Raw genomic sequence first — 26837 nt, forward strand, 5'->3', positions numbered from 1 at the left:
TATAGTGCTTTCAGCAGCCATGCCTTATCACAAAGAGCACATCAACCTCAATAGGGAAGGAGCCTGAAATATACCAGGTGGGCTTAATGACATACAAGGAAAAGGAAGATCAGAAAAAATAGAAGGCATGCCTTCACAAGGTCAACAGAGCAGAACTGGACATGAAAATAGATGGGCACAAAAAACATGCATTGGACACTGGATGGTAAAGGGGGAGCAAGCAGGAAAACAATTTCATACCCACTGGTTGGATGGCTGAGGTTAGAGTGCAGATTTTGAAGTTCAATAGATATATATTGTTGCTAAGATCTGGCATTCATTCCTCATGTTGCACACCACAAAAATGTAGATAAACATTTTGATATTTTGTACCTATGGCATTCAGATATTTTACATATTTCTTTTTGTGATGTGGAAGAGCATGCAAACTAGTATCTCTTCTAACTGACATATTCTTGAGTGAGTTCGATCAACATTATCATATTTGCCCTGAAAATGTTGGTTCGAATTAGCATGCCATTAAGCCAAGTGCTAATTAAGGAGAAATGGCTAGATGAGAAATTATGCTGTGAAATGTTGCAGTAGTGTGTCTGTAGCAATGTGATACAGCAGCAGATGGAAGAAGATCCACACAATAAAGTGTTCAATTAAATATTAATAAAAGAAGCTAGGCATTCATTTTTAATTTGTATGAGCTTCTATTTCAAACCCCCCCCCCCTAATATGTAGAATATGAAATAGTATTTTATAGTGAATACTGCCACACTGGTCTGACACACATATGTTGACAGTGACTTTTTTTAGTCCTTTGTTTTCTTTTACAAGATAACTGATGTGCAGTTGGTGAACCACATGAATCACCCCCCCCCCAAAAAAAAAAAAACAACTCCTTAGGACATGGTGCAAATATTTCTGCAGCTACTTCAGATGAAGTATGGAATCCATATTACCTGGGCCCTTTGGTACTTAACTCTGGGTTCTCGTTTTTATTTTAAGAAGTGCATGTAGTTAAGGCAGGCATGGATAAATTCACCTCTTTAGAGGAAGGTGAAAGATAAAGAAAATTCAGGTGGCCATGCTTGGTGTGCTGTTCCCTGACGCTCAGTGATGTTAGGAAAGTGTTTCATTTTCTTTTCAGTTGTCTGTTTCCTCTTCAACTGGTGCAAATGTACAACCTTCTGAATCCTAAGAAAGCCCAGGCCCTGTCAATGGGGTGAGAACAGAAGATTCTTATCTGAAGATTGAGCAATCTGGGTAGGCCCAAACTGTTATGAAACTGAAAAGTACTGTGGATTTGCTGGCTTTGTTATGAGTTGTGTAGGCAGAGGTCCTACAGTCATGAGATAGGGTACTACCCTGCGATGAGTAAGTTGTTCATTTCCCCATAGAAATGAATGTTTTGAAGGAAATGTAAAAATTTCTTTATATTTAAAATAAACAGGCCAGGGTTTATTTTTGTAGTGATTGTTAACTGTTACTTAATTTTGTTTCAGTTTTTGTGCAGTCCTTGAAGGAAGTGAAAATGACATGAGATTTATATACTGCGCTGCTTGTATATGCTACATGCTCAATGACTGGTCAGGGATGGATATGAAGAAAGCCATAGACTATATTAGAAGAAGCATGGTGAGTTTTGCCAAGTGTCATCTTATGGGACTTTTCCCTTTTTCAGGTTAGTTTGGTGGAACTTAATGCCCTAGTAAATAGGCATAAGTTTTATAGTTTTGGATGTTCTTGTGTGTCTGGTATTTATCAACATTGACTGACCTTGCTTGTCAATAGACCATTCAAAACAAAATGACTACTCATATTTATGCTGACTTTTACCTATGTTACTATAATTACACCAGTGCAGCATAGCCATTAATATGGTGGGAATACATTTTCTACTTCAGCTTTATTTAATCTGTAAGATTAATTTAAATTCAAACTACTTGTGATTTATGAAAGTTAAAATTTAAAGTTTGGCTTTCAAAATGTGGATCACATAATTGTGCTGTGATTAAATCAGCAGTAGCTTTTAAAATACATTTGCATTCCTTGATGTAAATTTACAAATAATTACCTGTGTTCTCACTTCTGTCTTTCTTTTTGTCTGATTTAATAAGTGTTAAATTCATAATAGTGGTTTAGAATGTGCAGGTAGAGATAATGCACATGTCAGAATGTCACTTTCTACGTGTGTCATCTTTAAAATTCAGAACTCACAACTGTGCAAAACAACACCATACAAACAGTCAGATCAGAGAAAATAAAAAGTTTCTTCTTTTTAAAGTTTCTCTCAATGAATCACAAGATTCAGTTGACTGTAGATTTGGTTCTTGGAAAAGAAACTCCTTGCTGCATCATCTGTCCTTTACAGTCCAAGAATCTGGCACGGAGTATTTTTAGTCCTGATGTGATATGGGGAAAACACTTCAGTAAGTGGAGTAACATTGATAGTGAGATACTAGAGTTCAAGTAAACTTGGAAAATCAAGTGTGATCCAAAACAGTAGTCTGAAAAAGCAAATCAGTGAGCCCTGCCATGTCCTTTCCCAATTAAAATTCTGTCAGAGTGCAGTCAATTACTGCACAGAAATAAAACTTTTAAATTGTATATCAAATACAATTTAATAAAACATGCTGTTGAAGCCAAGATTGCTATACTTACATTGACTTCCCCTAGATACTTGTACTTCCATAAAGATTAGTCTTGTGTATAAAGGAAAGTTTTCTATTTAGATGAGATGTTAGGATTGGAACAGCTCAATACCATTTTAGATTTAGTTGTGGAATTTCTGTACTTCACTGTCAGTTTTAAGGGCAGTTTACAGATAGAATGATAAGAGTGTCATTACAAAAAGATAATCAAGCACAGCAGTTAAAAGCAGCATACAATTCTGTTTGATTTAGATGCCTGGGAAATTATGTAGGCTTAGGAATTTCTTTTCTCATTAATATTGTTGTAGTAAATTTATATGTATTAATGAGGAAAAGGAAACTAGTATTTTTATTATCTCTGCAAAGGACATATAAATATCAGCAACTTCAGCCTCTTCATAGCCACTACTGTAATATTGCCTTACAGAAACTGTACATGCTCTGTATGGAGAAGATGGACGGATCACTTCCTGGTCAAGACGAAGCTTAGAGCCAATATCTGCCCCACCGGGGGTGGCGGACCCATTAGAATGGTCCGCCCTCAAAGGCTGATGGAGCCCATTGGATTCCAGACAGCCTTAGAGGGTTTACTGGTTGGGAATGCTGGTGATCCTGTCGATGCTCTGGTCAATACCTGGAACACCGATCTTAACAGGGCTATCGACACGATCGCTCCCAAGCGCCCTTGCCATCCCGCCCCAAATCGGAGGCCCTGGTTCATGCCAGAGCTGAGGAAGATGAAGCGGTTTGGACGACGGCTAGAGCGCAGGTGGCAGAAGACTCGACTCTTATCCGACAGAACTCGCCATAGGAACTTTCTTCGTTCCTATCGGGAGGCAATACATGCAGCGAAGAGAGCCTTCTCCTCTGCACGTATTGCGTCTGCAGAGTCCCGTCCAGCAGAGCTTTTTAAGGTGGTGAAGGAAATGACGCAGGTGCCCCCTGCACCAAATCCCTTACTTAACCCAACGACGGCCTGCTGTGACGCGTTTAACAACTTCTTTGCAGACAAAATCTCTCAGATAAGAGCCGACCTTGATGCCACCGTTGAAACAGAGTCGACAGGTGAGGCGTCCAGTGACTCCGCCCATGTAGTCATACTGGATGAGTTCCAATCTGTGAGTACTGATGACGTGGACAAGCTGCTTGGCAAGGTGAGGAAGACAACTTGCCCTCTTGACCCTTGCCCATCATGGCTGGCCGTCCGGGGGGGGGGATGCATTGATGAGATTCCTTACGGATATCATCGGTGCATCCTTTAGGGAAGGACATATCCCATCTTGTTTAAAGGAAGCGGCGGTTAGGCCACTCCTGAAAAAACCTTCCCTAGACCCCCTGGATATGAGAAGTTATAGGCCGGTGTCATTGCTGCCATTTTTAAGCAAGGTGATCGAGAGGGCGGTTGCCCTTCAGCTCCAAGCTGTCTTGGATGAAACCGATTATCTAGACCCATTTCAAACCGGCTTTAGGACAGGCTTTGGGGTTGAGACTGCCATGGTTGCCTTGACCAATGATCTGCGTCTGAGCATTGACAGGGGGAGTGTGACCCTGTTGGTGCTCTTACACCTCTCAGCGGCTTTCGATACTATAGATCACGGCATCCTCTTAGACCGCCTGAGGGGGTTAGGTATCGGGGGCACTGCTTTGCAGTGGTTCCGGTCCTTCCTCTCGGGCAGGTCTCAGAGGGTGCTACTCGGGGACTGTAGCTCCAGTAAGAGGTATCTCACTTGTGGGGTTCCTCAGGGGGCTATTCTGTCCCCGATGTTATTTAACATCTATATGAAGCCGCTGGGTGAGATAATACGGAGTCATGGTGCTGGGTGTTATCAGTACGCTGATGACACCAAAATCTATTTCTCCGTGTCTCGTTCGTCGGCCTCGAATTCTGATGGCATCTCTTCTCTCAATGAATGTCTTCAGGCGGTAATGGGCTGGATGAGGAAAAACAGATTGAAACTGAATCCAGACAAGACGGAGGTGCTCATGGTAGCGGCCCCGAAACCAAGAATTGGGTTGCAACCTCCAGCCCTGGATGGGGTCACACTCTCCTCCAGTGACTGTGTTCGCAGTCTGGGGGTGCTCCTTGACTCGTCGCTCCTAATGACAAATCAGGTAAATGCGACAGTCAGGAGTGCCTGTTATCAGCTTCGGCTGATACGCCAGCTGCGCCCTTTTCTGGAAGTAAGGGATCTCGAGACGGTTGTGCACGCGCTGGTAACCTCACGCCTTGACTTCTGTAATGCGCTCTACATGGGGCTACCCCTGTGCTTGACTCGGAAATTACAGCTGGTTCAAAACATGGCAGCCAGGCTTGTCTCAGGAACATCTAGGAGGGACCACATTACTCCGGTTTTGAGGTCCCTCCACTGGCTGCCTATCAGCTTCCGGGCCCAGTACAAGGTGTTGGTTATCACCTTTAAAGCCCTAAATGGCTTGGGTCCAAGCTATCTCAGGGACCGCCTCCTCCCGTACAATCCTCCCCGCGCTCTCCGGTCCTCTGGGAAGAACTTACTGCAGCCTCTAAAATCTAGGCTTGCAGCGACTTCCCAGAGGGCATTCTCTGCTGTCGCCCCCAAACTCTGGAATGACCTGCCGGATGAGATCCGTCAGTTGACATCATTAGACAGCTTTAAAAAAGCTGTCAAGATGGATCTCTTCCGGCAGGCCTTTCCAGATTAACCATCCCGGCCCAGGTTCCCTGATTCCCTCATTCCTCCCGTGGCCCCATCTTAGTGATGGTTGAGGATCAACAGAGGGATATCAGGGGTTTTAGTTTTTAATTGTTTTTATGCTTTGATATTGTGTTTTTAATATGTTATACTGTTTAATACTGTCTTAAGGGGGGGAGAGATAAAATGTTTTTAATTGTTGTATTTTATATTTTACTGTTGTCAACCGCCCGGATTGGTTTCCCATAGGGCGGTATACAAATAAATATTATTATTATTATTATTATTATTATTAAGATCTTGAAATACCATAGTTGACATTCTTGTGGGCCTGGTTAATGCAACAGGAGCAGGTCAAGGATTTTGCTCAGTTTTTCCCGTGCCACATATTCCTTATTTGGAGACTTAAATTTTATTCTCTGATTTGCTCTGGAGCATTTCGAGTCACCTGATTTAGAAGTAGTATGTGTCACTGAACGGGAGTGGTGGTGGTGATTCAAATTCAAAATTGAAAAGCGTTGCAGGTGAGCTTGTTGTTTAGCTGGGTTTAAATGTGTCTATTTTTTATTCAAATGAAATTAAAATTTCCTGGCCCCCTGTGGTAATGTTATACCAAACAATCTGTACAGTAGTACCCAGGGAGAAAATTCAGTTTAAAAACTGAAATATTGAGGACCTGCTAGAAATGTTGCCAGAAAGAGTAAATATACAGTTGAAATAAGGAGAATGAAAAGTTATACAGTAGGCCCTCGATATCTGCTGGGGTTTAATTCCAGGAGCTTCCATGGATACCAAAATCCATGGATTCTCAAGTCCCATTATATACTGTGGTGTAGTAAAAATGGAATCCCTTATATAAAATGGTAACATTAAGGTTTGCTTTTTGTAATTTTTGTTGTGAATATTTTCAAATAGTGGTCGTTTAAATCGATAGATGTTAAATCCATGGATACAGAAGGCCAACTGTGTTTGTGTATGTGTGAGAGAGAGAGACAAGGTGAAATAGCTGTGCATGTATATTGTGCACACTTAGTACAGGGCAGAGAAGTTTGCTATAATGATTGTGCATAAGTACAGCTAGGCCTTTGGCAGCAAATAGAGGACTTCCCAGCCCATGTCTTGCTCTCAACATAAAAGTAGAGGTAGAGAGTCTTTCGTTGGGAGAAGTGGCAGGTAAAAGAGCTCTCATTTAGCCTTCTCCAGCTAACAAGAACCTTTATAAATGCCAAATCCCTGCTTTATATGTGTTAAGTACATGTTTGGAATCCTGTTTGCTGAACAAAATCATTCAGTCTTCATGTGTTCCTTTTATTTTCCAGCTTAATAGGCGAATGCTCCTGCTATCATCATTTTCATTCTTCCCCCCTTTGGATTACTGAGTTCTTTTGCACTAATGTCCTTACTATCCAGTAATGAGTTTTTCACTGAGGTCAGTTCAGATTTGTATGGATATATTTATAATAGAGGGACTTACTTGATATTTCTCACAATTTTCAATACCAGACTATTTTGATGGCATTTATATTTCATGGCAGGAGTCCTTATAGTAAAAGCATTGTGTAATTTAAAGCAAAAAAACAAAACAAAACAAAACACTCTGTAATCAAGGTAGTGTATAATACTTTTGTTGTCCAACATTCACAATAGCTGCTTCTTTTGCAGCCTGACATTTTTTCCCCAAAAAAATATATTGTGGCTAATAGAAAGTGAGACTATTTCTGATAACCATTGTATTTACGTCAGAGGTATCTCACTGTAATGGAGAATAAATGCATAATGGATGCAAATGATTGTGTTGGTTCTTATGCAAGTTAACTTGTGCTGATAATGTCCACTCAGTATAGGCAAAATAGATGGCCTTGTTTAGCAGATGCAATTATAGATGTAGTTTTGTTTCATCATATCTTGGGGGGGGGGAGAGCTTTGTGCAATGCAAATTGACATTCTGCTGAGGTTCATGTACTCTGTTTAGGCAGCAATTGTTTTGGTCTGTAAAATATTTGAGGCCAGCATTTTCATAGACTGGAATCCAGTGTTTGCTCTTGCACAGAAAGAAGACACTTTTGCTTGTACAATGTGTCCCTCCCTTGTGCAAATTTTCTTTGCTTTGTGTTGGTTACCCTCCACTCATGCCAGGGGGTTCCTTAACCCATTCATGTGGATTTTCAAGTGGATAAGAGCCGTCATGTAAACAGAGTTCTTCACACTGATCCTTTGGATCCAGATTTTAATTTTTTAGTATTTAAAGAGTATCTTTAAGTAGTAATCCAAACTTTTACAAAGATACAACTCTATTATTCTATGATTCTACAGTTCTCAAGACCGGAATTAAGCTTATCCAGATAGACTCCTTTCACAAGTGTCATGGCAAGAATAAATGGCAGTTTCTCCTGATTATTCCAGTACATAATGATCAGTGTAGTTCTCTATCTTAAGCCTCCTTAGAAACAGTTTGGATCTGGTAAAGCTTGCTTTTTTCTCTGTGAGTTTAGTGAATTGCCCTTCTCCCTCTTCATGGAAATATTTTAGATATCCCAAAAGTTCTATTCTGACATTTCCTTGGATAAATGTTTCCAGTGTAATGCCAAGATGCTCGGTCACTTCATTTTCTTCTTATAGTGCATTGGCTAGAAACATAATAGTAAACTATGCCTGACCGGTACAAGGTAGTAGGAATGCATTTGTGCAGCAAACCATAACCTCCATACTTGTGATGGGCACCACCATTTTTAGGCAGTTATTGTACAGCTTCATTTGATCAGCTATACCTAGCCAGGAGCTCTTATGTACACTTCCCTTTCTTGTAACTGGAAACAGTGTCATAGCTCTCCGTTCGAGAACTTATACTTTGAATGGAAAAATCTTCTGGAGATCTTTCTCCCTGTCAAGTGCTATTTGTTGTCCATTTTCAATGTGTTCTCTTTTTAGCTTTGCCCATTTGTGGTGATGTCTATTTACAAGTGAGGACTCTGAGACATTCCTATGTCTCACTGGACACAGTTCTCTTATGTTAGGGGACATAGTGCTGTGTACTTCTCTGTGTTTCCAAAAATTTCCCCTTCTTGAATAATTTTCACAGAAATATCAGGTTGTCTTTATGTAAAGCTACACCAAAGATTGTCAGTCATGGTTTCATTTTATGGTATTGGGGATTTTAGGTTTGTATGTGTGGATTGGAATGCTCTAAGCAGTGTTGTGTGTGTGTGTATTAAAAAGTCAAAATTTATGGCATTCAGAAAACAGCTTTCTTTCTTCCTTTTCCATCTCAGTAGATCTAGAATGTTCCTTTTGTGTTTTGTGATGAGTTTGTCAGCATTTTCCACAGAGGTATGTTGAGGGCCACTGCCATTATTTAGGAAATTGGGTGCCAAGTTTTGAGCATCAGATTACGAACCATGATAGTAAATCTTGTCCATCACTTTGACTCATATATTCTACTTTCTTCCTTTTAAATTGCTGCTTTCAATAGTACTGTATTGAGATGAGGTTTTAGCACTATTTCATTGAGTACTTTTATACTACAAGATAATAGCAATAGCTAGTACATTTCTATACTGCTTATCAGTGCACTTAAGCACTCCCTAAGCGGTTTACAATGTGTAAGCTAATTGTCCCCAACAAGCTGGGTATTCATTTTAGTGACCTCAGAAGGATGCCAGGCTGAGTCAACCCTGAGCCCCTGGCTAGTATTGAAATCATAATCTTGTGATTTGTGAGTGAGTAACTGCAGTATATGTATTTAACCACTGCACCACTAGTGCAGTACTGGGCATTACTGGAAACATTACAGAATAATTCAAACTATTTTAGAGTTGCCTGGTGTTAAAAAGGTTTAATTAAGAATAGTTGTAGTTTGATTGGTGACTTTAAAACAAACTTCGTACAGTTCAGTAATGCAATTAGTACTATGTAATTAGCCAGCGTAGTGCAGTGGTTTTAGCCTTGGACTACGACTCTTGAAACCAATATTCACTTCCCTGCTGGGCATAAAATCCCACTGGATGACCTAAAGGAAGTCACACTCTGTCAGCCTGAGAGGAAGGTAGTGGCAAATCCCCTCTGAAGAAACTTGCCAAGAAATAGGTTCTATGATACCTATGATAGGTATTATAGAACCCTATGATAGGTTCGCCTTAGGGTTGCCATAAGTCAAAAAATGACTTGCAGGAACACAACAACAACAATTAGGCTATGGAATAAATTCTAACTGTACAATGAAATAAAAGCTGCTATTCGTTGGGCTCTCTGCTTTTCCTGTCTTGCACCAGTCTAATGTATGATTACTGTAACCATTGGAAAGTGGAGTCCTACACTTCCTATTTTTTTAAAGGGCAAAATTTCTAGTTTTACTGGCAAATATAACAGTCACATTATGTAGATAAACCAACATCAAACAGTTAGTGTTGAAGTAGTGTGTATAACAAAGCACCTCCCCTTGGCTAAGTCTATCCTACAGAGTTTGTGCTCCAACTTGGTATAGTATTTTGTTCTCTTTGTGGTTATCTGTGCATCGTGGTTTTATTCCAACTTACCCTTTCACAAATGGAAAAGCTCCTTCTGTTTGCAGAAGGCATTGAAATCCTGCCAGTGTTTCTTCTGGATGGAATTGGGGAAGCTTTTTTGCCAATTCATTTTTCCCATTACAGCAGCCAGTAGTCTTCCTTGGTCTTTCAGAGGGTCCCTTTGGAGCACATTTGCAAGAAACATAGGAGAAAGAGGAATCAGCAAGAATTCTTCCCACTTTCTTTAGGAGGAGCATCCTGTGAGTAGAAATTGGCTTACAGGAAGTCGAGACCCAACCTCATATCCACAACTAGATTATTCTGAAGTAATCAGTACATCCTTAGCAAATAGTAATTCTGATGTGTCACCCTTCATTCATCTGTGCATGCTTAGTGAACGAAATCACATTTCAGTTAGTTCTTTGTGTTCTCTTATTTTTCAAAATGGCAGTTTTCTGAGCATCTGTATAATTAAGAAAAAGAATGATCTCCAACCTAACGTTTTTTAAAAAGTAGAATCTTAAAGTATATACTTCTGCAAATTCTTTTATGGCATTTACAGACCAGCCATTTCACAGCAAGTCATTTTATTAGCTGGAAGGATTTTGGTATTGATATGTCACAAAATAGGTTGAGTAGATGTTGCTGCCTCATGCCTTACTGTCCTATTTTATTTTCCTGTAAGATCCAAAAAATAGAGGGATCTCCCATACTGGATAGTTGATTAGTTTAGAAAATTTCTGTAAGTATTCTGTATTTAACAAACAAACAGCTTCATTTATATATACCGCTTCATACTAAACTAACAGTGTCTAAGCGGTTTACAAGTGTAAGCTAATTGCCCCCAACAATCTGGGTACTCATTTTAGCGACCTCGGAAGGATGCAAGCCTGAGTCGAGCTTGAACCCTTTCGCTGGTATTGAACTCGCAACCTTGTGGTTTTGAGTGAGTGGCTGCAGTAAAGGCATTTAACCAGTGCGCCTCCAGGGCTCCTGGTGGTAGATTTCACTAGATCTGAATGCCATGATTTAGTGTTCTAAACTGAGTTAGGGAAGGGTTGAGGTTAGGTGTTGGAACTGTTGAGAGATGGATGCCATTCTATGAAGAAAGTTTAAACACATACCAATAGGCAGCCTGTTTGAGAGGTCTTTGAGGCAGGGAATCTTTCCCTAGCCCAAATGTTCTCTGGATATTTTGGAATTCAGCTCCTGTCAGCCCCAACCAGTATGACGAATGGTGAAGGGTTATGGGAACCACAGTGCAAAACATCACCATGTTGGGGAAGACTAGTGTAAAATACACATATTATATGGATTTAAGTGCTGTGCTGCCTTGCCCATTTAGTTCTAACATTTGAAGTTCATCTTGTGTCTTCTGACGTATCTCTGAGGCCAGGATCCAATGGGATACATCTATTGGTGGAAACTGTTTCTGTCAGTAGAATTGTGTGAGAAAGATCTCCCCTTCTGCTGTAGCCCCTCATGCACCTTAAAAACCTGCACTGGAGGGCTGGAAAACTGTCTGCCAATAGGAATAAAGTAGCACAGGCCTCCAGTGGGGAAGAGAAGGGACGGTGCTCCTCCATAGCATTGGTGTTTGTGCAGAGGAGGAAGACATACAGGTATACTTCAATTAACAAAGTAGATATGTCCCGGGGCATTATTTCTTTAACAAAAAAAATTGATACCATAGGCAGAAATAACATGAAAAGAATCAGGGAAAGTTCCCACACCACAACAGAGAAGAGCAGTTCAATATGCTTTTTTTATTCAAAACTAGCAATACATATATGTGAAATTAAACAACTAGGTCAGGCAAGCCTACATAGTTAAACAAAAACATTTGGAACCTTTTAGAGAACATATAAAAGCTTCTTCCAAAATGCATTTTGGGTCCTTCCTTCTCCTACTTTTTACTAGCCTTTTTTACAGTGACTTCCATTTAGGTGGCCAGTCTTAAAGATCTGTCCTTCTTTAATATGCTGGTGGTAGATAGCAAGGCAGGGTTATCTGCTTTCCCTTTTCTCTCTGCTTTGCTGTTGCATTTGCTCAGCACGGAACTGTGAAGGCAGCTTTTGTTTTCCTTGCCCCTTGCATGTAGGTCCACATGGCTACAGCAGATTCCACTAGATCCGAATGCCATGATTTCCCAGCTCATACTTCATTGTACTGTTTACTGCAGGCACTGAAAGTGTGTTTCTCCAGCCCCCATTCGCAATCCTCCCAATGCCAAAATTTCTAAAACAGACCTTCCAGGTAAACAATGACAAGGAGGAAAAAGGGGTCTTTGGGCAAATAAAAATACTTTTTTTAAAAAAAGGAGCCCTTTATCAGAGGATTTGTTAGCTGAGGTACACCTGTAATTGGAAAGCAGGATAAAACAATCGAAGGATGATCTCCATCAACCGTAAAAAGTGAACGTGTAATAGTATGTTTCCAGTATTCCTGTTAGGACCTAGAACTTTATAGATTGGCTTGGATATAGATTCTGGGCACTCAGTGTCATTCAGATTCTTTAAAAAATACTTTGATTTAATGTCTGTATTAACATTTACATTTGTCCGGGTTTTTTCTTTCTTTCTTCCCAGTCCTATGATAATGGACTTGCTCAAGGAGCTGGACTTGAATCTCATGGTAAGAAGGTTACTTACGTTACAAGCCATTTTAAAACAGGAATGAAATCTACCATTACTTTTAATTAGAGTAGACACTTAAATTATTGGGGTTTATTAATGTTTATTAATCACAATTCATTTGTTCCACTGATTTGTAAAATTTATATGAGTCTAAGTAAGACTAACATTGGTTGTAATCCAACACCATTCAGATAGAGAATACAGTGGGCCCTTGCCTTACGTGGGGGATCTGTTCCGGACCGCCCCACATAAGGCTAATTCCACGTATGCTGGAGCCCCATTCATTTGAATGGGGCTTGTGCGCGGGGTACCACGGGCGCACACCCCATTTACTTGGATGGGATGCGCTGCACCTTTGCCCCGCACGCTCCCCGGAGCTTGAGCGTGTATGCTCAAGTCCGCATAAAGCGCGCCTATGTATAATGCAGACGCACAATATAGTGTCCTTTTTGAAAATGAAACTGTAAATTAAAAGAACCTCATTTGCTGAGCTTCGTTTTGGCTAATGTGCTGGCAGAATTTGGATACTGTCAGTCATGTTTTAAGAATATCCTTCATGGAAATCATACTTCATTGCTCATCTAATGTTGACAAATGTAGGTTTCCCCTACATTTGGAACTGTTCTATCCTCATCCTCTTGCTTGCTGTTTTTACTTTCACATAAATTCATAAGTTCCTGCATTATGAGACTAAAAAAACCAACATTCAAGGGAACTGGAGCCTACAGTTTATGGGTGGACTTAACATTCCACTGCCTGTGAACTAATTTTATAAATAAGTATTTAGAGTCTGGCTCTACAATGTTAAACAATAGTTAATTAGGTGGGGATTGCTTTTCTGCCCAGGTTAAAGTTCCTGTTTGGGAAGGGTCTTTAAGACATTTCCACACTATGTGTAGAATCATAGATTATAAAGTTGAGGTCCATGCAGTGGCTTGCAACATGCAAAGCTAATTCCACACAACTTGTCATTTGCATGCCTTAGTTCTCTGTGGGATTATTTAAAAATTTAATTGACTTTGAATACTCTATCTTTAAGATACAAGACTGTTAAACATCACTGTTTTAAAGAAGTGTTCGGGATTTCTTTTCAGTCAGAATTAATTAATTATAATTATGAGCGTAAAGCGAAGGGGTGGGGTGACTTATTTTGAGTTGGGGAGACATGTAGTCAGGCTAAGGAATCAAGCCATCACTGAGAAGAGTGATGGCTTGATTTGATTGAAATAGCTTCCAGGATGGAGCAGTAGCAACAGAATAGTATTGGCTTTCTTTTCTGGATAATTGTTGTAGAAAATACTAATTATTTTTTGTTTAGAGATTTCTGGCACCCAGATATTAGAACAGTGATGTTTGGATAGCAAAAGAGCAGGATGTTATCTGGTCCAGTGAGACCTATTTTACATTTTTGGTCGAAAATTGTTTGCCAAGCTACATGCATATCTCTCCTTTCTGCCCAAATGAAAGGCCTTGCATCACCGAAAATGATCCCGCCCTTCATTAGAAATGCCACTTTATATAAGTTGAGTGGCATCACAAACTCCCCAAGTGACTGGAAACCATATTGAACAGACTCTTCGTCTTATAGGTGGCTCTACATTTTGTGGTATTGCCTCTCTGTGCCTGATGGGTAAACTTGAAGAGGTCTTCTCTGAGAAGGAACTTGACAGGATAAGGAGATGGTGCATCATGAGGCAACAAAATGGCTATCATGGTCGACCAAACAAACCTGTGGATACGTGTTACTCATTTTGGGTTGGAGCAACTCTTAAGGTAACTTATAAGTACATATAATAGTGTCATGGTATATGATTTACTTGTTGAGTGTAGACTTTTGCATGTGTCAGATTGCCAGTTCATGTAAACTGCGTTTCAGTATCAAATGTTATATTTTATTTTTTGTTACCAACTCTACATTTTTTCTCTAAGATGTAAAAGTATATGGATGTCATTAAAATGCTCTACCTTACTTCTATATAATTGAAGCTGATAATACTTCTGTGCTGTGTTTAATGAGACTAATTTACTCTTTCAGCTTCTGAAAATATTTCAATATACGAATTATGAAAAGAACAGAAATTACATTTTATCGACCCAAGATCGTCTTGTTGGTGGATTTGCTAAATGGCCAGATAGTCATCCAGGTAATTTTTTTTTTTTTTTTTTGCCCACCCATGGAAAAATGTGAGTGTGTGAGTGTGAGAATGAGAGCTGTATCCAGATACTCATAGGTTGACAAAGTATAGTTCATATTTTTTTAAAGTTACAAAGGCGGGATACAAACCGCCGCTTTGCGGCGGTCTGCCGCCGCCGCCGTTTGCTCCGCGCGGGAGCTGCAGCAGTCAAACCGCGCGGCTCCCGCACGGAGCAAAAAAGAAGCTCCATTTTGGAGCTTCTTCTTGCGGCGCCTCTATGATGTCGCGAGGCGCCTGGCGCGGACTCGCGATGTCATAGGCGCCGCGACACGTCTGGATGCTATGCGTCCAGTACGTAAAGATGGCGGCGCCCATGTAGAAGGGGCGCCGCCATCTTGTACGTATAGGATACGTACTAGGGTTAGGGGGGTGCGGAAGCACCGCTCCTTCCTAACCCTAGTACGTATCCTATACGTACTAAATGGCGGTATGTATCCCGCCAAAGTGAGATATATAGGCATGATCCAGACCGTCCTGGCCACACACTAGGGTAACGTGGGGGTGGAGCGTCTGCACGCCCTGCAACCTTAGTACGCAGCGGCGCCTCCCATCTACGTGGGGGCTGCCATGATTATGTCACGTACCATGTGCAAATGGCGCGGCACGTGCGTGGCATCTCTGTGCCGCCCCAGGCAGCTTATGGCAGCGTGGCTGCGGTGCAAGAAGAAGCTTTGAAATGGAGTACCTTCTGGGCGTGTGCCTCGTTACCGCAGCCACCAAATGGCTGCGAGAACTACGCTGGGGAGAAAGGGGCCAAACAGCCCCGTTCTTCCATGGCTGTAGTTCCCGGGGTGTCCAGGGACATGAAGCCCCAAGGACATCCCTTTTCCGTGCCACGGAGAAGCAGCATTTTACCTCTTTTCCGTGGTCCGGAAAAAGTCCGGATTGGGCCCACAGGGCTGCTGGTGAGGCTGCCCTGCCCCCAACCCCGAGTTAAAAGGGGCAGTACCATGCCATAGAATCAGATCAAGAAGAAACTAAGAAAGATATCTGGAACTGAACATAAGGAGCATAATGAAGTGGTTCCAGTACACTAGGACTCTTTTTCTACAGCTCTTTCCACGTCACAAAAATTTGCCCCAGAAAGCAAACTTTCAAAGCAAATTTTACATGTGTGGAGGAATTACCCCCAGTTCCATTGGAATAAGCAATTCAGTGCAATGACACAAGGTTGAATTTAAAGTTGTTCTTTACATTTTTATAGTTCATTATTGTTGAATTAATTGAACTATGCATCTTATGATGCCTTACTCCTGTCAAAAGGTATAAAAATATACCATCTTTCTTTAAACCTATTTTCAGACAAAAATGGCTGAATATAATACATTCCCTTTCTCATTAATAAGATGGTTGAGAACAGAGGAACTATGTAATTTCTAATTCAGCATATGCTGAAAGCAGCTCAGGGAGAAGGAGCAGCGCATCCCATAGGGAACAGTGGGGTGTGCACCGCCATGCTGCCATGTGCACAAGCCCCATTCATTTAAATGGGGTTCAAGCATAGGCGGAATTTGCTTTAGGCGGGGGTGTCCAGAACAGATCCCTCTGCGTTAAGTAAGGGTGCACTGTAGTTCACACTTATAAGATGAATGCAAATATCTCTGAACAGCTTCTTAGTCTATTGTTTTTCACTTAACCAATAGTGCTAGCTAGAACATTGGTTTTGTGACAACTGAAGATTGGTTGAAAAAACTGTTATATAAAACAAAACACAGTAAGAGGTGAAAAGCAGGAAGTGGAAAAAGTCATCTACAGAAGATGTTCCTTACTTCTAAAGGGCTTTGTCAGTAAATACATTCACCCAGTAGACAAGCACTTGGGCTTCCAGAAAAGATTTGGAAGATAGTCTTGCTGAGGATTCACAGCATTCATAGGCTAACTGTTCATCCTTTTAGTATGAGATTATAAAACCAGAAGCGGAAGCTGAATGAATTGGTAATTATCATAATAGAGGGGAGCCTACAGTGGGGATCTCCAAGGGTTTATATTGGGAACAGTGCATGAATATGTTAACTGCTCATCTTATTCCAGATATTCATGAATACATTTATGTGACAAAGTTTACAGATGACAGTGTGTGATTCAGGGTGGTGACTCAAATGGACCATAAAAGGCCCCAGAAGGTTCCCAGCAAACCAGAAACCTGTTTTCATAGATGATGAATATGGCCAAAGTGTTTGGAAAATGTCTGAAGTCTAGAGGTTAAAGCAGAAGGCTTTTGTGAGTGAAAAGGCAGCTATTCTCACTTAAGGCACAACCCAAATTCTTTGACTGCCAAGAGTAGCATATGGGTTGTGCAGGGGGCAGCAGTGGGAGGGAGGAACCTAGTGAACAGAAATCCACTTATGCATTTCTGGAATCAGCCCATTGTCTCACCTGGTTGACTCGCTCAAAGTATTTAGTTTTTTTGAATTGGGAAAATAAGTTAGTTTGAGTACTTTATGCTGTTGGCTGTACCTATTTTAAATTATTAAATAACTAAATGTTACAAAACTACTGTCTGTCTTGGTTTTACTATTCTCAATACCTAATCCCACATCAGAGATAAATATGAAAGCAACTGCAAGTCATAGATGTTGTTCATTGTGTGAGGAGGCAAAGTAAATGGCAGTTGTTAAGCCAGCAGGGTCATATTCTTTGCTACTGACTTCATGGCTTTTAAGATGCAAACCACATAGTGAACATCCTCACTACCTCTACCTTCAACTCTCCATTTTGGGTTTGTGAAAGTTAGCTCAAGAATTGCTGTAAGTCAAATGAAAAAGTGTGTGTACTTGTATGTATCTGCACTGTTCATATAGCCTGTGCTTATTTGTGGAATGTTTCAAAGCACCCTGGTAAACTTACCATCCTTGTGTCCATTTATCGTAAATATGCAAAATAAATGTCATATGCTGAGTATGTTTCTGCTTTCATAGTAATGAAAGTTGATGAGTGCTGATTTTCATTAAGTGAGGTTCAGATTTTTTGTTGTTGTGAGCCTTCAAGTCGTTTCCCACTTCTTCCAACCCTATCACAAGGTTTTCTTAGCAAGATTTGTTCAGAGGGGGTTTGCTTTTGCCTTTCGCTGAGGCTGAGAGAATGTGACTTGCCCAAGGTCACCCAGTTTCCATGGCTGAATAGCAATTTAAAACATGGTCTCTAAAGTCATGATCCAACACTCAAACCACTATACCACACTGGCTCTCATGAGGTTCAGATACTTGGCTGAAATAGATGAGCAGTTTGCTTATTTTCTCTCGCCATGCCCAAACTTACTGTCTTCTGTAAACCTTTTAACCACTATACATATTTTTCAGGCAGCACCCTGTAATGAGCTTATATTCATATTTGACTTATAATTAAAAAATGAAAAGTTGAAAAATTAAGAAGTAACTAGGTGCTACTATATAATCCACCCACCATAGCTTCTCATTTCTGTTTCTAGATGCTCTTCATGCCTACTTTGGGATTTGTGGCCTGTCGTTAATGGACGAGTATGGTATTCGCAAGGTTCACCCTGCCTTGAATGTAAGCACAAGAACCTCAGAGCGCCTTCAGCACCTTCATCAAGCCTGGACAACTAAAGACTCTAAACACTGTTCAGAGGAACTGCACAGTGCCACATGACTGACTGAAATGCCAGTTGGGCTTGGTAGCATAAGTGTAGCCCAAGGTTAAAAGCCATGTGTAACCAATGTGCTCTTTTTTAAAGTGCTGGACTCATACAATCAGATTCATGTCACTGTCATCATTTTGACAGCAAATGGCCTTCAGCCAATTCTGGATTGGGAGTGAAAATAAATTGTTTCCCACTCCCATCAGGGTAACAAATTTGGTTTCAGAGAATCCCTTCCAAGCAAAATTAATCATTTAGTTCTATAGTATTACTTTAAACCGTGCAATGGTGAAGTGTAACAATAGTAAAAAAAAAATCCCTGCAAAATGTATTTGCATATTTTCATACTTTAGTCGCTTGAATTTAGTGACACCTATTTGACATATACTTCGTATAAAATCTTATAAATTAAGTCTTGATTGCAAAAAGGTGTTCTTTTAAATTAGATAATTCTATAACCTTTGTAAAAAAATAAAATTATTTTATTGATAATATATTGAACCCTTGTGTTATTTTTGGGGGGCACCTTGACTTAGAGGAGGGGTGGGAAATTATCCAAGGCTAGGGGGTCTGCATTAGCTCTCTAGACGACTTTGGAGGACCACACCTGCTCCTACCAATATACAGTGTTCTCAGTAATCATCTAATATGGCAGCTACTGTGACCTGATACAAAAAACTGCACAATGATAGGATGCAAAACTTTCTGTTAAACCGTGTGAGAAGTAGCATTAGCCAACAGTGTGGTGTATTGGTAAAACATTCTGGGTTAGGAGCAGGTAGCCTCTGGGTCAAATCCTTCACTTAGGTGTGGAGCTTACTGGGTTACTATGGATGCTGGTCTGCTGTCTCAGCCCAACATTCCTTGAAGATAAATTCCTGGGGAGGAAAACAAAAGTGTCATAAACTTTCACAAATCATCTTTCCAGAAACAGTGTTTCACAGTGGTCCTGTAACTGGCCTAGGTTGACAAACTTTTTTAAAAATCAGAATTTTGAAATTCCATTCAAAATCATAATTTATGGTGGATGTTTGTTGCTGCTGCTTTAAAAAACAAAAAACCTCTTGTGCTTTATATCTTTCTAGCTATAAGAATGAAACCAAGGATTTCACAGCAGTTATGAAGTTGTTTCTTCTACCTTCTAGCAAGAATTTCTGAATGTTTTGTCAGGTATCCAGTTTCCAAAGAGTGCCATCTGTTGCAGATAACATGACTTTATTTAAGTCCTGTCACTCATTTACAGTGTTGGAATTTGAGAAGTATCCCCCCCCCCCCCCCCCCGGGCACTCTTTATGTGGCTAGGTACAAACGAATAGGCATACTGCTTGTACCAGAGAGCTTTATTTGATTTCTTTTATCTTTTGTGATCTCTCAAAAAGCACTGACCTGTGGTCAAGTTAAGATGCTTCAGGTTGAACCCAGCAATTAAACTTTATTATGAATCACATATTCTGGTTTGTTTGTTCTTTGTGGAGCACAACACTTCCCTACAAGCTCTCAGTACTCATATGACAGGAAATAACTTGGAACATGCCTGAATCTAGAAAAATCTAACCACAGTCTTAGAGCATTTCCTATTTATCTCCATCCCATCTTGTACAGCTGGATAACAGTGCAGAGGAAGATTAACTTTAATGAACCATGTGTGGTGGTGTGGTTTGCGCATTGGATTACGATCCCCCTTTTGGCCATTGAAACCCACTGGGTGACCTTGGGTGAGTCAAACATTCTCAGTCCCAGAAAATCGCATGATAGTGTTGCATTGGGGTCAGCATAAATTGGAAATGACTTGAGATCATACAACAACAACAAAATGTAATACCGGCAAGCCCTATATTAAAAGTGGCCATCAATGGTACATTTATATTTTCTACTGTTTAATTCCTATGCATACTTGGTTTTGTGCTGATTTTATCTTTTCATGATGACTCGTGTGTTCTGGAAAGTGCAGATTCTGTGAATTCTCTAATTTTGAAAATCTCTATGAAGGAGTCTGAACCAGGACCCCTAATCTATTGAAATTGTAATTGTTTATGCAAAGTAACTAGCTACTTTTAGCCACTCTTGAGACATCTGGATGCTACAGGCCACTAACCTGTGGTATACAATACACTTTCCAACATCCATCTTGGTGCCTCATTAGCCATAACAGCACAAAGCAGTTCAAAAGTTATTCTTGCGATATTTCACAACCACCACTTGTGCAGCCGCATCTCCATAACTATAAAGTAACAAAAAATTAAATTACTGTGCATTGTAAATGGAATGAAGTTACCATTGTTCAGTTGCAATCAGTATGTGAGTTCTAACTTCATTACTGGAGAAAGAAATTAACTACAAGTACTGTAGCTTAATATTTGTGAACTAGTTACTTCCAAGCTGTGGAAAGGGTGATATAATGTCTGCAACATGGATAACTGAGAGGTAAGGTATTGCGTCAATAGGAAGATTTTATTTTTAAGCTGTTAAAAAAATTAATTATGGAAAATGAACAGATGGTTCTTAATACATCATTTGGCTGCCTGGATGACTAGCCTTTTTGAGCAAGTGTTTATTTTTCCATTGAAATAGCCTTCTTTGCCAGTTTTCAACATTTCTCTTTTTAGAAACATTTTAGTATGTATCTACTACTTTTTTCCTCTTCTATGTATATTGCATATTGTTAATTTAAAATCACATCTTTATATTAATCTTCAGTGTTTAAGATGGCTAATCATTTGTTAGCTTCATCGCTGTTGCTTTTATGTTGAACAGAACATGAACAGCAAGAATACCGTCATCCAAACTAAGAGGATTCACCTAAACAAATCACAAATGTCAAAGGTTTTTCTAGTGTTAATTTGATCATTGATTGCTCTGCATAGAGTCCTTTCACATATCAGCTACAAAAATGCCAACTCTTGCCTTTGTGCAACCTGACTTAAAGGAACCACAGACGAGATCAAGAAAAGATTTCAAATACCATGTCAAATATTTCTTGTTGCTTAAAAAGGCTGATAGAGTCTTAAAATGTATTGCGTAGGTGCTTCCCATTTTAAATCTATGGCTTGCCTGTTCTGTTAAAAGCAAAATATTGCACCCATCTTCCCTTTTTTTATTGATACGTGAGTTGCTCTGCACTGTTCCAAGGCAGCAGATTATATATACCATAAATTAACTATTAAGTTGCTTCATCAGATGATCCCATGAACAAGAATTTCCTGATAATTTACACTCTTAGGACTTGTGTATGCTATGTATTAAAGCAGTGGTAGGCAGCCTACGGCCCGCGGGCCGGATGTGGCCTGGCAAGGCCTTGGGACCGACCCCAGCCCAGTCCTGCCGCCAGAGCCATTGGCCTCTCGCGTGAGGGCGTGGGGCCTTTGGCCTATCAGGAGGAGGCAAGCAGCGGGCAAGGGGGGCAATTGTCTATAGAAGCCTCAGAAACATGCATTTATATTAACATTTTTTTAAAAACCAGCAAATTTTTTCGCGTATCCTCGATTAAAAAAAAATGTCTTCCATTTGAAAATTTTGTCCTACATTTGTCCCAGTTTATTTATTTATGTAATTTTTTAAAAAGTATTTAATTATTTATTTTTTTGGCTTTGGCCCCCCAGTTGTCTGAGGGACAGCAACCCGGCCCCCGGCTCAAAAAGGCTGCCTACCCCTGTATTAAAGCTTTAGCATTACTTTCAAATTTTGTCAGGCTACAATCCTATGCTTGTTTATTTGGGAGTAATCACCATTGCACTTGCAGCCTGTTTTGGTTTGGTTTGTTTGCAGGTGAAAAGCACCCAAAATTACTCTTTGGAACCCAAAAACAATCATGATCTGGGACATCATTTCATCCTGTGCACACTCCTGAGAAACCAGCTATCTTTGTAATTGTACTGTAAGGGAAAGAGATGGTTCTTTGGGGAAGAGGGTTGCATCTTAGAAGATCTAGAGTTCCAAACTGGGCTACACTTTAAATGGGATGTGGTGGACTCTCTTGAGATAATCCTAGGAAAAGGTCATAAGGAAACAGTGGCTTTGGGATCTTTTTCTATTTTCCTGCTATTTCTAAAGGCTATCTACTAAATTTGTTTGGGAGATGTTTGCTTTCTTTATCATGTTTTCGAGTATGTGATAGTCTTAAGTATTTCAGAGTTCTTTTTGGTAACTTCCCTTTCCTCTTTTCATACTCCATTACTCTGTCCTAGTCCTGTATTTATATTTCTTCTTTGTGGTCTCTGCGAATCATACAGATGGGTTTCACTGCGCCTGTGCAGTGCTGTTCGGAAACTTCTAGAATCACTGGGCAAAGTACACTTTGCAATATATAGAAACTTTTTGGCGGTAACTCCGCCCACCCGTTATAAGGCCCCTGCGTTCCCGCTCTTTGCCCAGTTCCTTTTTTCCGCCGCGTTAGCTGCTCTGGGAACTTCGCTTACTCTCGTTTTTGATCACTGGCTTTGACTTTGGACCGTTTCCTGACTTCGACCCCTCTGGACCCACCGTGTTTGTTGACCTTCTCGGCTCACTTGACCTATGTTTCCGACTTTTGATTTCAACTTGGCTCTCTACAATGTCCCCAGCACCATTCAAGAAGTGCGATGTCTGTGGCGGTAAGGTCCCGGTTCAGGATCCGCACTCCTCTTGCCTCCTTTGCCTGGGAAAAAACCACAACGTAAAGGCCTGCCAGCTCTGCAGATCCATGACCTCGCAGGCCAGGAAGAATCGTGAGTCCCGCCTCACCATGGCTCTTCTTTCAAAAGGAGTTCTAAAACCGCAGGATGAGGGTTCCAGACCTGCTTCGGCCCCTGTGGCCTCAGCGTCGGCCGCCACCTCCAGCCCCTCTAGTGTGACATCGGCCCACGCTGTGGTTGCGGCCCGTGGTTCCTCCGAACCCAGCACCGACGTCCATGCGGCCCATGGTTCAGACAAGCCCAGTGCCACCTCCAAGCCCTCCAAGCGCCACCATAAAACGTCTGGGCCTGAGAGTTCTTCCTCCTCGAAGAAGTCCACTCCACTCTTCTAATCACTTTAAACTTGTCCATATATTTGCTCAGGCTTTTAAACCAGTTTCCAGTCTTCTTCCATCTGGCATAATGGCCTGCCATTGAGTAGAGTAGTTAATCTGTCCAGCTCCAACATCTCAGTCAGCTTTATCAATCTTTCTTCTCTTGCTGGAATTATAGTTGTTTTCCAGTTTTGAGCAAGAAGCATCCCAGCTGCTGATGCCATATACAATATCACTTTCCAATATTTATTTTCTTCTTCCTTGTCTATGACACCCATCATATTTAGTAAGATGAGTTCTGGACTAATTGAAAATTTTATATCCAACATATCCGTTAGTTCTTTATGACTGCTACTCCAAGATCTTTTAAACTTTTAACAATTGCACCACGTATGTAGAAAAGAATCGTTCATGTCCTGGCATTTCCAACATTTTGTTTTGCCTGTTTTATAAATTTTGTCTAATTTAACTGGGGTCAGATACCACCAGTGTAGCATTTTGAGATAGCTTTCTTTCAAATCTTGACATAAAATAAATTTTGGCCTTTTCTCCATGAGTTCTCCCTGGGTTCCAAATCAATTGGCTTATGTACTGGGCCCATTTTATAATTGGTTCTCTTCACCATTTCATAATAATAAATAATAATAAATAAAAGCTTTATTTCTATACCGCCCTTCTAAAAATGAGGGCGGTGTACAACATTTTAACAATACAATAATACAAACAATAGAATAAAAACACATTCAATTAAAACAACAATAAAACAGCTCCAGCCAGCTTGCCATTGCTGACGAAAAGAAGCGGGGGGAAGTGTTCGGGGCGCACATCAGGGGTAGGCCTGCTTGAATAAAAAGGTCTTCAACCCCTTTTTAAACTGGGCCAGGGAGGTGGCCGAGCGGAGCTCAAGGGGCAGGGAGTTCCAGAGGTTGGGGGCCGAGGTGGTAAAGGCCCTCCTAGAGGTGGAAACTAATCTGACCTCTGGAACCCTTAACAGTTGCTGCCCAGATGTTCTGAGTGTGCGGGGCGGATTGTACGGAGAGAGGTGGTCCTCTAGGTACCCTGGGCCCAAGCCATTTAGGGCTTTATAGGTAGTAACCAACACCTTGTATTGCGCCCGGAAGCGAATAGGCAGCCAGTGCAGATCTTTAAGCACTGGTGTTATATGGACTGGCCCTGGACGTGCCAGTGACCAGTCAGGCTGCCATATTCTGCACTAATTGCAGCTTCCGGGTATGGTACAAGGGTTGCCCCATGTAGAGCGCGTTGCAGAAATCCAAGCGAGAGGTTACCAGAGCGTGTACTACAGTTTCAAGGTCCCTCTGGCCCAGGTAGGGACGCAGCTGGCGTATCAGCCGAAGTTGACAACAGGTGCTCCTGACCGTCGCATCCACCTGAAATGTGAGGTGGAGCGACGAATCAAGGAGCACCCCCAGACTGCGTACTGAGTCCTTCAAAGGAAGCATGATCCCGTTCAGGACAGGTGGAACCACCACCATCCCCGGGCCAGGAGAACCTATCACAAGCACCTCCGTTTTCTCTGGATTTAGGCTGAGTCTGTTTTCCCTCATCCAGCCCATTACCGACTCCAGACAGGCCACGAGAGGAGAGATGCCATCCCCGGTCACTGCATCAGTCGGAGACATAGAGAAGACTATTTGGGTGTCATCAGTGTACTGATAACCCCACGCCCCATGTCTCCGGATGATCTCTCCCAGCGGTTTCATGTAAATGTTAAAGAGCATGGGAGACAGAATGGCTCCTTGAGGGACCCCAGATGTTAGGGGTCTCTTGTCGGAGCACACGTCTCCCAGCTGCACCATCTGGAACCTCCCAGAGAGGTAGGACCGGAACCACTGGAGTGCAGTGCCCTCGATTCCCACCTCTGCCAGGCGCTCCAGAAGGATACCATGGTCTATGGTATCGAAAGCCGCTGAGATGTCCAAGAGCACTAACAGGGACACGCTACCCCTGTCCATGCCCAGACGGAGATCATCGACCAAGGCGACCATAGCAGTCTCAACCCTGTAGCCCGCCCGAAAGCCAGTTTGAAATGGGTCTAGATAATCCGTTTCATCCAAGATCGATTGAAGCTGGATTGCAACCGCCCTCTCGATCACCTTCCCCAAAAATGGCAGTAGCGAAACTGGCCGATAATTATTATGCATCAGGGGGTCAAGGGAGGGCTTTTTAAGCAAAGGTTTTACCGTGGCCAATTTTAAGCTTGATGGAAATTGCTCATCCCTCAAAGATTTATTAATGATCCGGTGTAACAATGAAGTTACCACTGGTCCCCCCTGAGCTGCTAGCCATGAGGGACAGGGATCGAGAGAGCAAGTTGTCTTCCTAACACTTCTAAGGATCCTGTCCACATCATCGGTACTAATAGACTCAAACTGATCCAGTTTAATAGAGTCCATGGAGGTTCTGGATACCTCTTCTCTAGGCTCTGCTCTAATACTGGCATTAAGACCTTCGCTTATCCGAGAGGTTTTATCCACGAAGAAGTTATTAAATTGGTCACAGCAGGCCTTAGAAGGTTCAAGGATCTGGTTCAGGGCAGGAGGGAGCTGAGTTAGCTCCCTCACAACCCTGAACAAATCTGCTGGACGCGACTCCGCGGACGCGACACGAGCACCATAGAACAAATTCTTAGCTGCTCGTATCGCCTCTCCATAGTCCTCCAAAAGACGGTCTAGGAGAGCCTTGTCGGCTAAGCGTAGGTGTTTCCGCCAGACGTGCTCTAGCCGTCGCAGCACCCGCTTCCTCGCCCGGAGATCTTCTGTATACCAGGGCTTCCTTTTGGAAGCAGGCCTGAGAGGGTGCTTGGGAGCGATACTGTGTATAGCCCTGGAGAGATCAGTGTCCCAGATGTTAGTCAGGGCATCAACAGAATCGCCGTCATTTCCAACCATGTACCCCTCTAGGGCTTCCTGGAACCTTTTGGGTTCCATCAGCCTTCGAGGGTGGACCATTCTAATAGGTCCACCACCCCCGGGAGGGATCTGGGTAGAAGCCTTGATTTTCGCCTCCACCAGGAAATGATCCATCCATGACAGGGCAGAAATGTTAGTTATTTCCGCCCATGGATTTTCCATATCCGTACAAAAGACCAAATCGAGTGTATTACCCGCAGAATGCGTCGGACCCGAGACCAATTGAGACAGGCCCATGGCTGTCATGGTATCCATGAATTCACGAGCCGCACCGGATGGAACATAGTTGGCCGCGAAGGGGATGTTGAAATCACCCAGGACAAGTAGCCTGGGTGTTTCCAGCATCAGCTCCGAGACCAACTGTGTCAGCTCGTTAAGGGAGTCTGTTAGCGCACGGGGTGGCCGATACACCAGCAGAATCCCTAGACTGTCTTTGGCCTTCAGGGTCAAGTAAATACACTCGATAAAGGAAGTTTGATGGACATGGTTCCTGATAAGAGACAAGGTGTTCTTATAAACCAAGGCAAGACACACACACCCCGCCCACCTAACCTGGATTGGTCCTTCACTGAGAACCCGGCAGGGAGAGCCTGAGCCCACACAGCTTCCCCTTCAGGCCCAAGCCAGGTCTCAGTAATGCAAGCCAGGTCACAGTTGTTATCTTCAAGCAGGTCATGA

General features: G+C 41.8%; 1 protein-coding gene across 4 annotated transcripts in view; it reads left to right on the forward strand.

Moving 5' to 3' along the window:
- The window catches only part of PGGT1B (protein geranylgeranyltransferase type I subunit beta), a 37913-nt gene extending 19174 nt beyond the window's left edge, over positions 1 to 18739 (forward strand). For all 4 annotated transcript variants that reach the window (XM_089492116.1, XM_089492117.1, XM_089492134.1 and 1 more), the window contains 5 exons: positions 1494 to 1626; positions 12402 to 12447; positions 14038 to 14222; positions 14485 to 14593; positions 18072 to 18739. In XM_089492116.1, coding sequence (XP_089348242.1) covers positions 1494 to 1626; positions 12402 to 12447; positions 14038 to 14222; positions 14485 to 14593; positions 18072 to 18253 — 655 coding nt within the window. In that variant the 3' untranslated portion in view covers positions 18254 to 18739. The remainder of the gene's footprint in view (positions 1 to 1493; positions 1627 to 12401; positions 12448 to 14037; positions 14223 to 14484; positions 14594 to 18071) is intronic.
- Positions 18740 to 26837: the final 8098 nt, after the last annotated feature.

Source organism: Sceloporus occidentalis, unplaced genomic scaffold (genome assembly GCF_023333645.1).
Source record: "Sceloporus occidentalis isolate IW3139 unplaced genomic scaffold, rSceOcc1.0.p SCAF_1, whole genome shotgun sequence".
Lineage (NCBI taxonomy): Eukaryota > Metazoa > Chordata > Lepidosauria > Squamata > Phrynosomatidae > Sceloporus > Sceloporus occidentalis.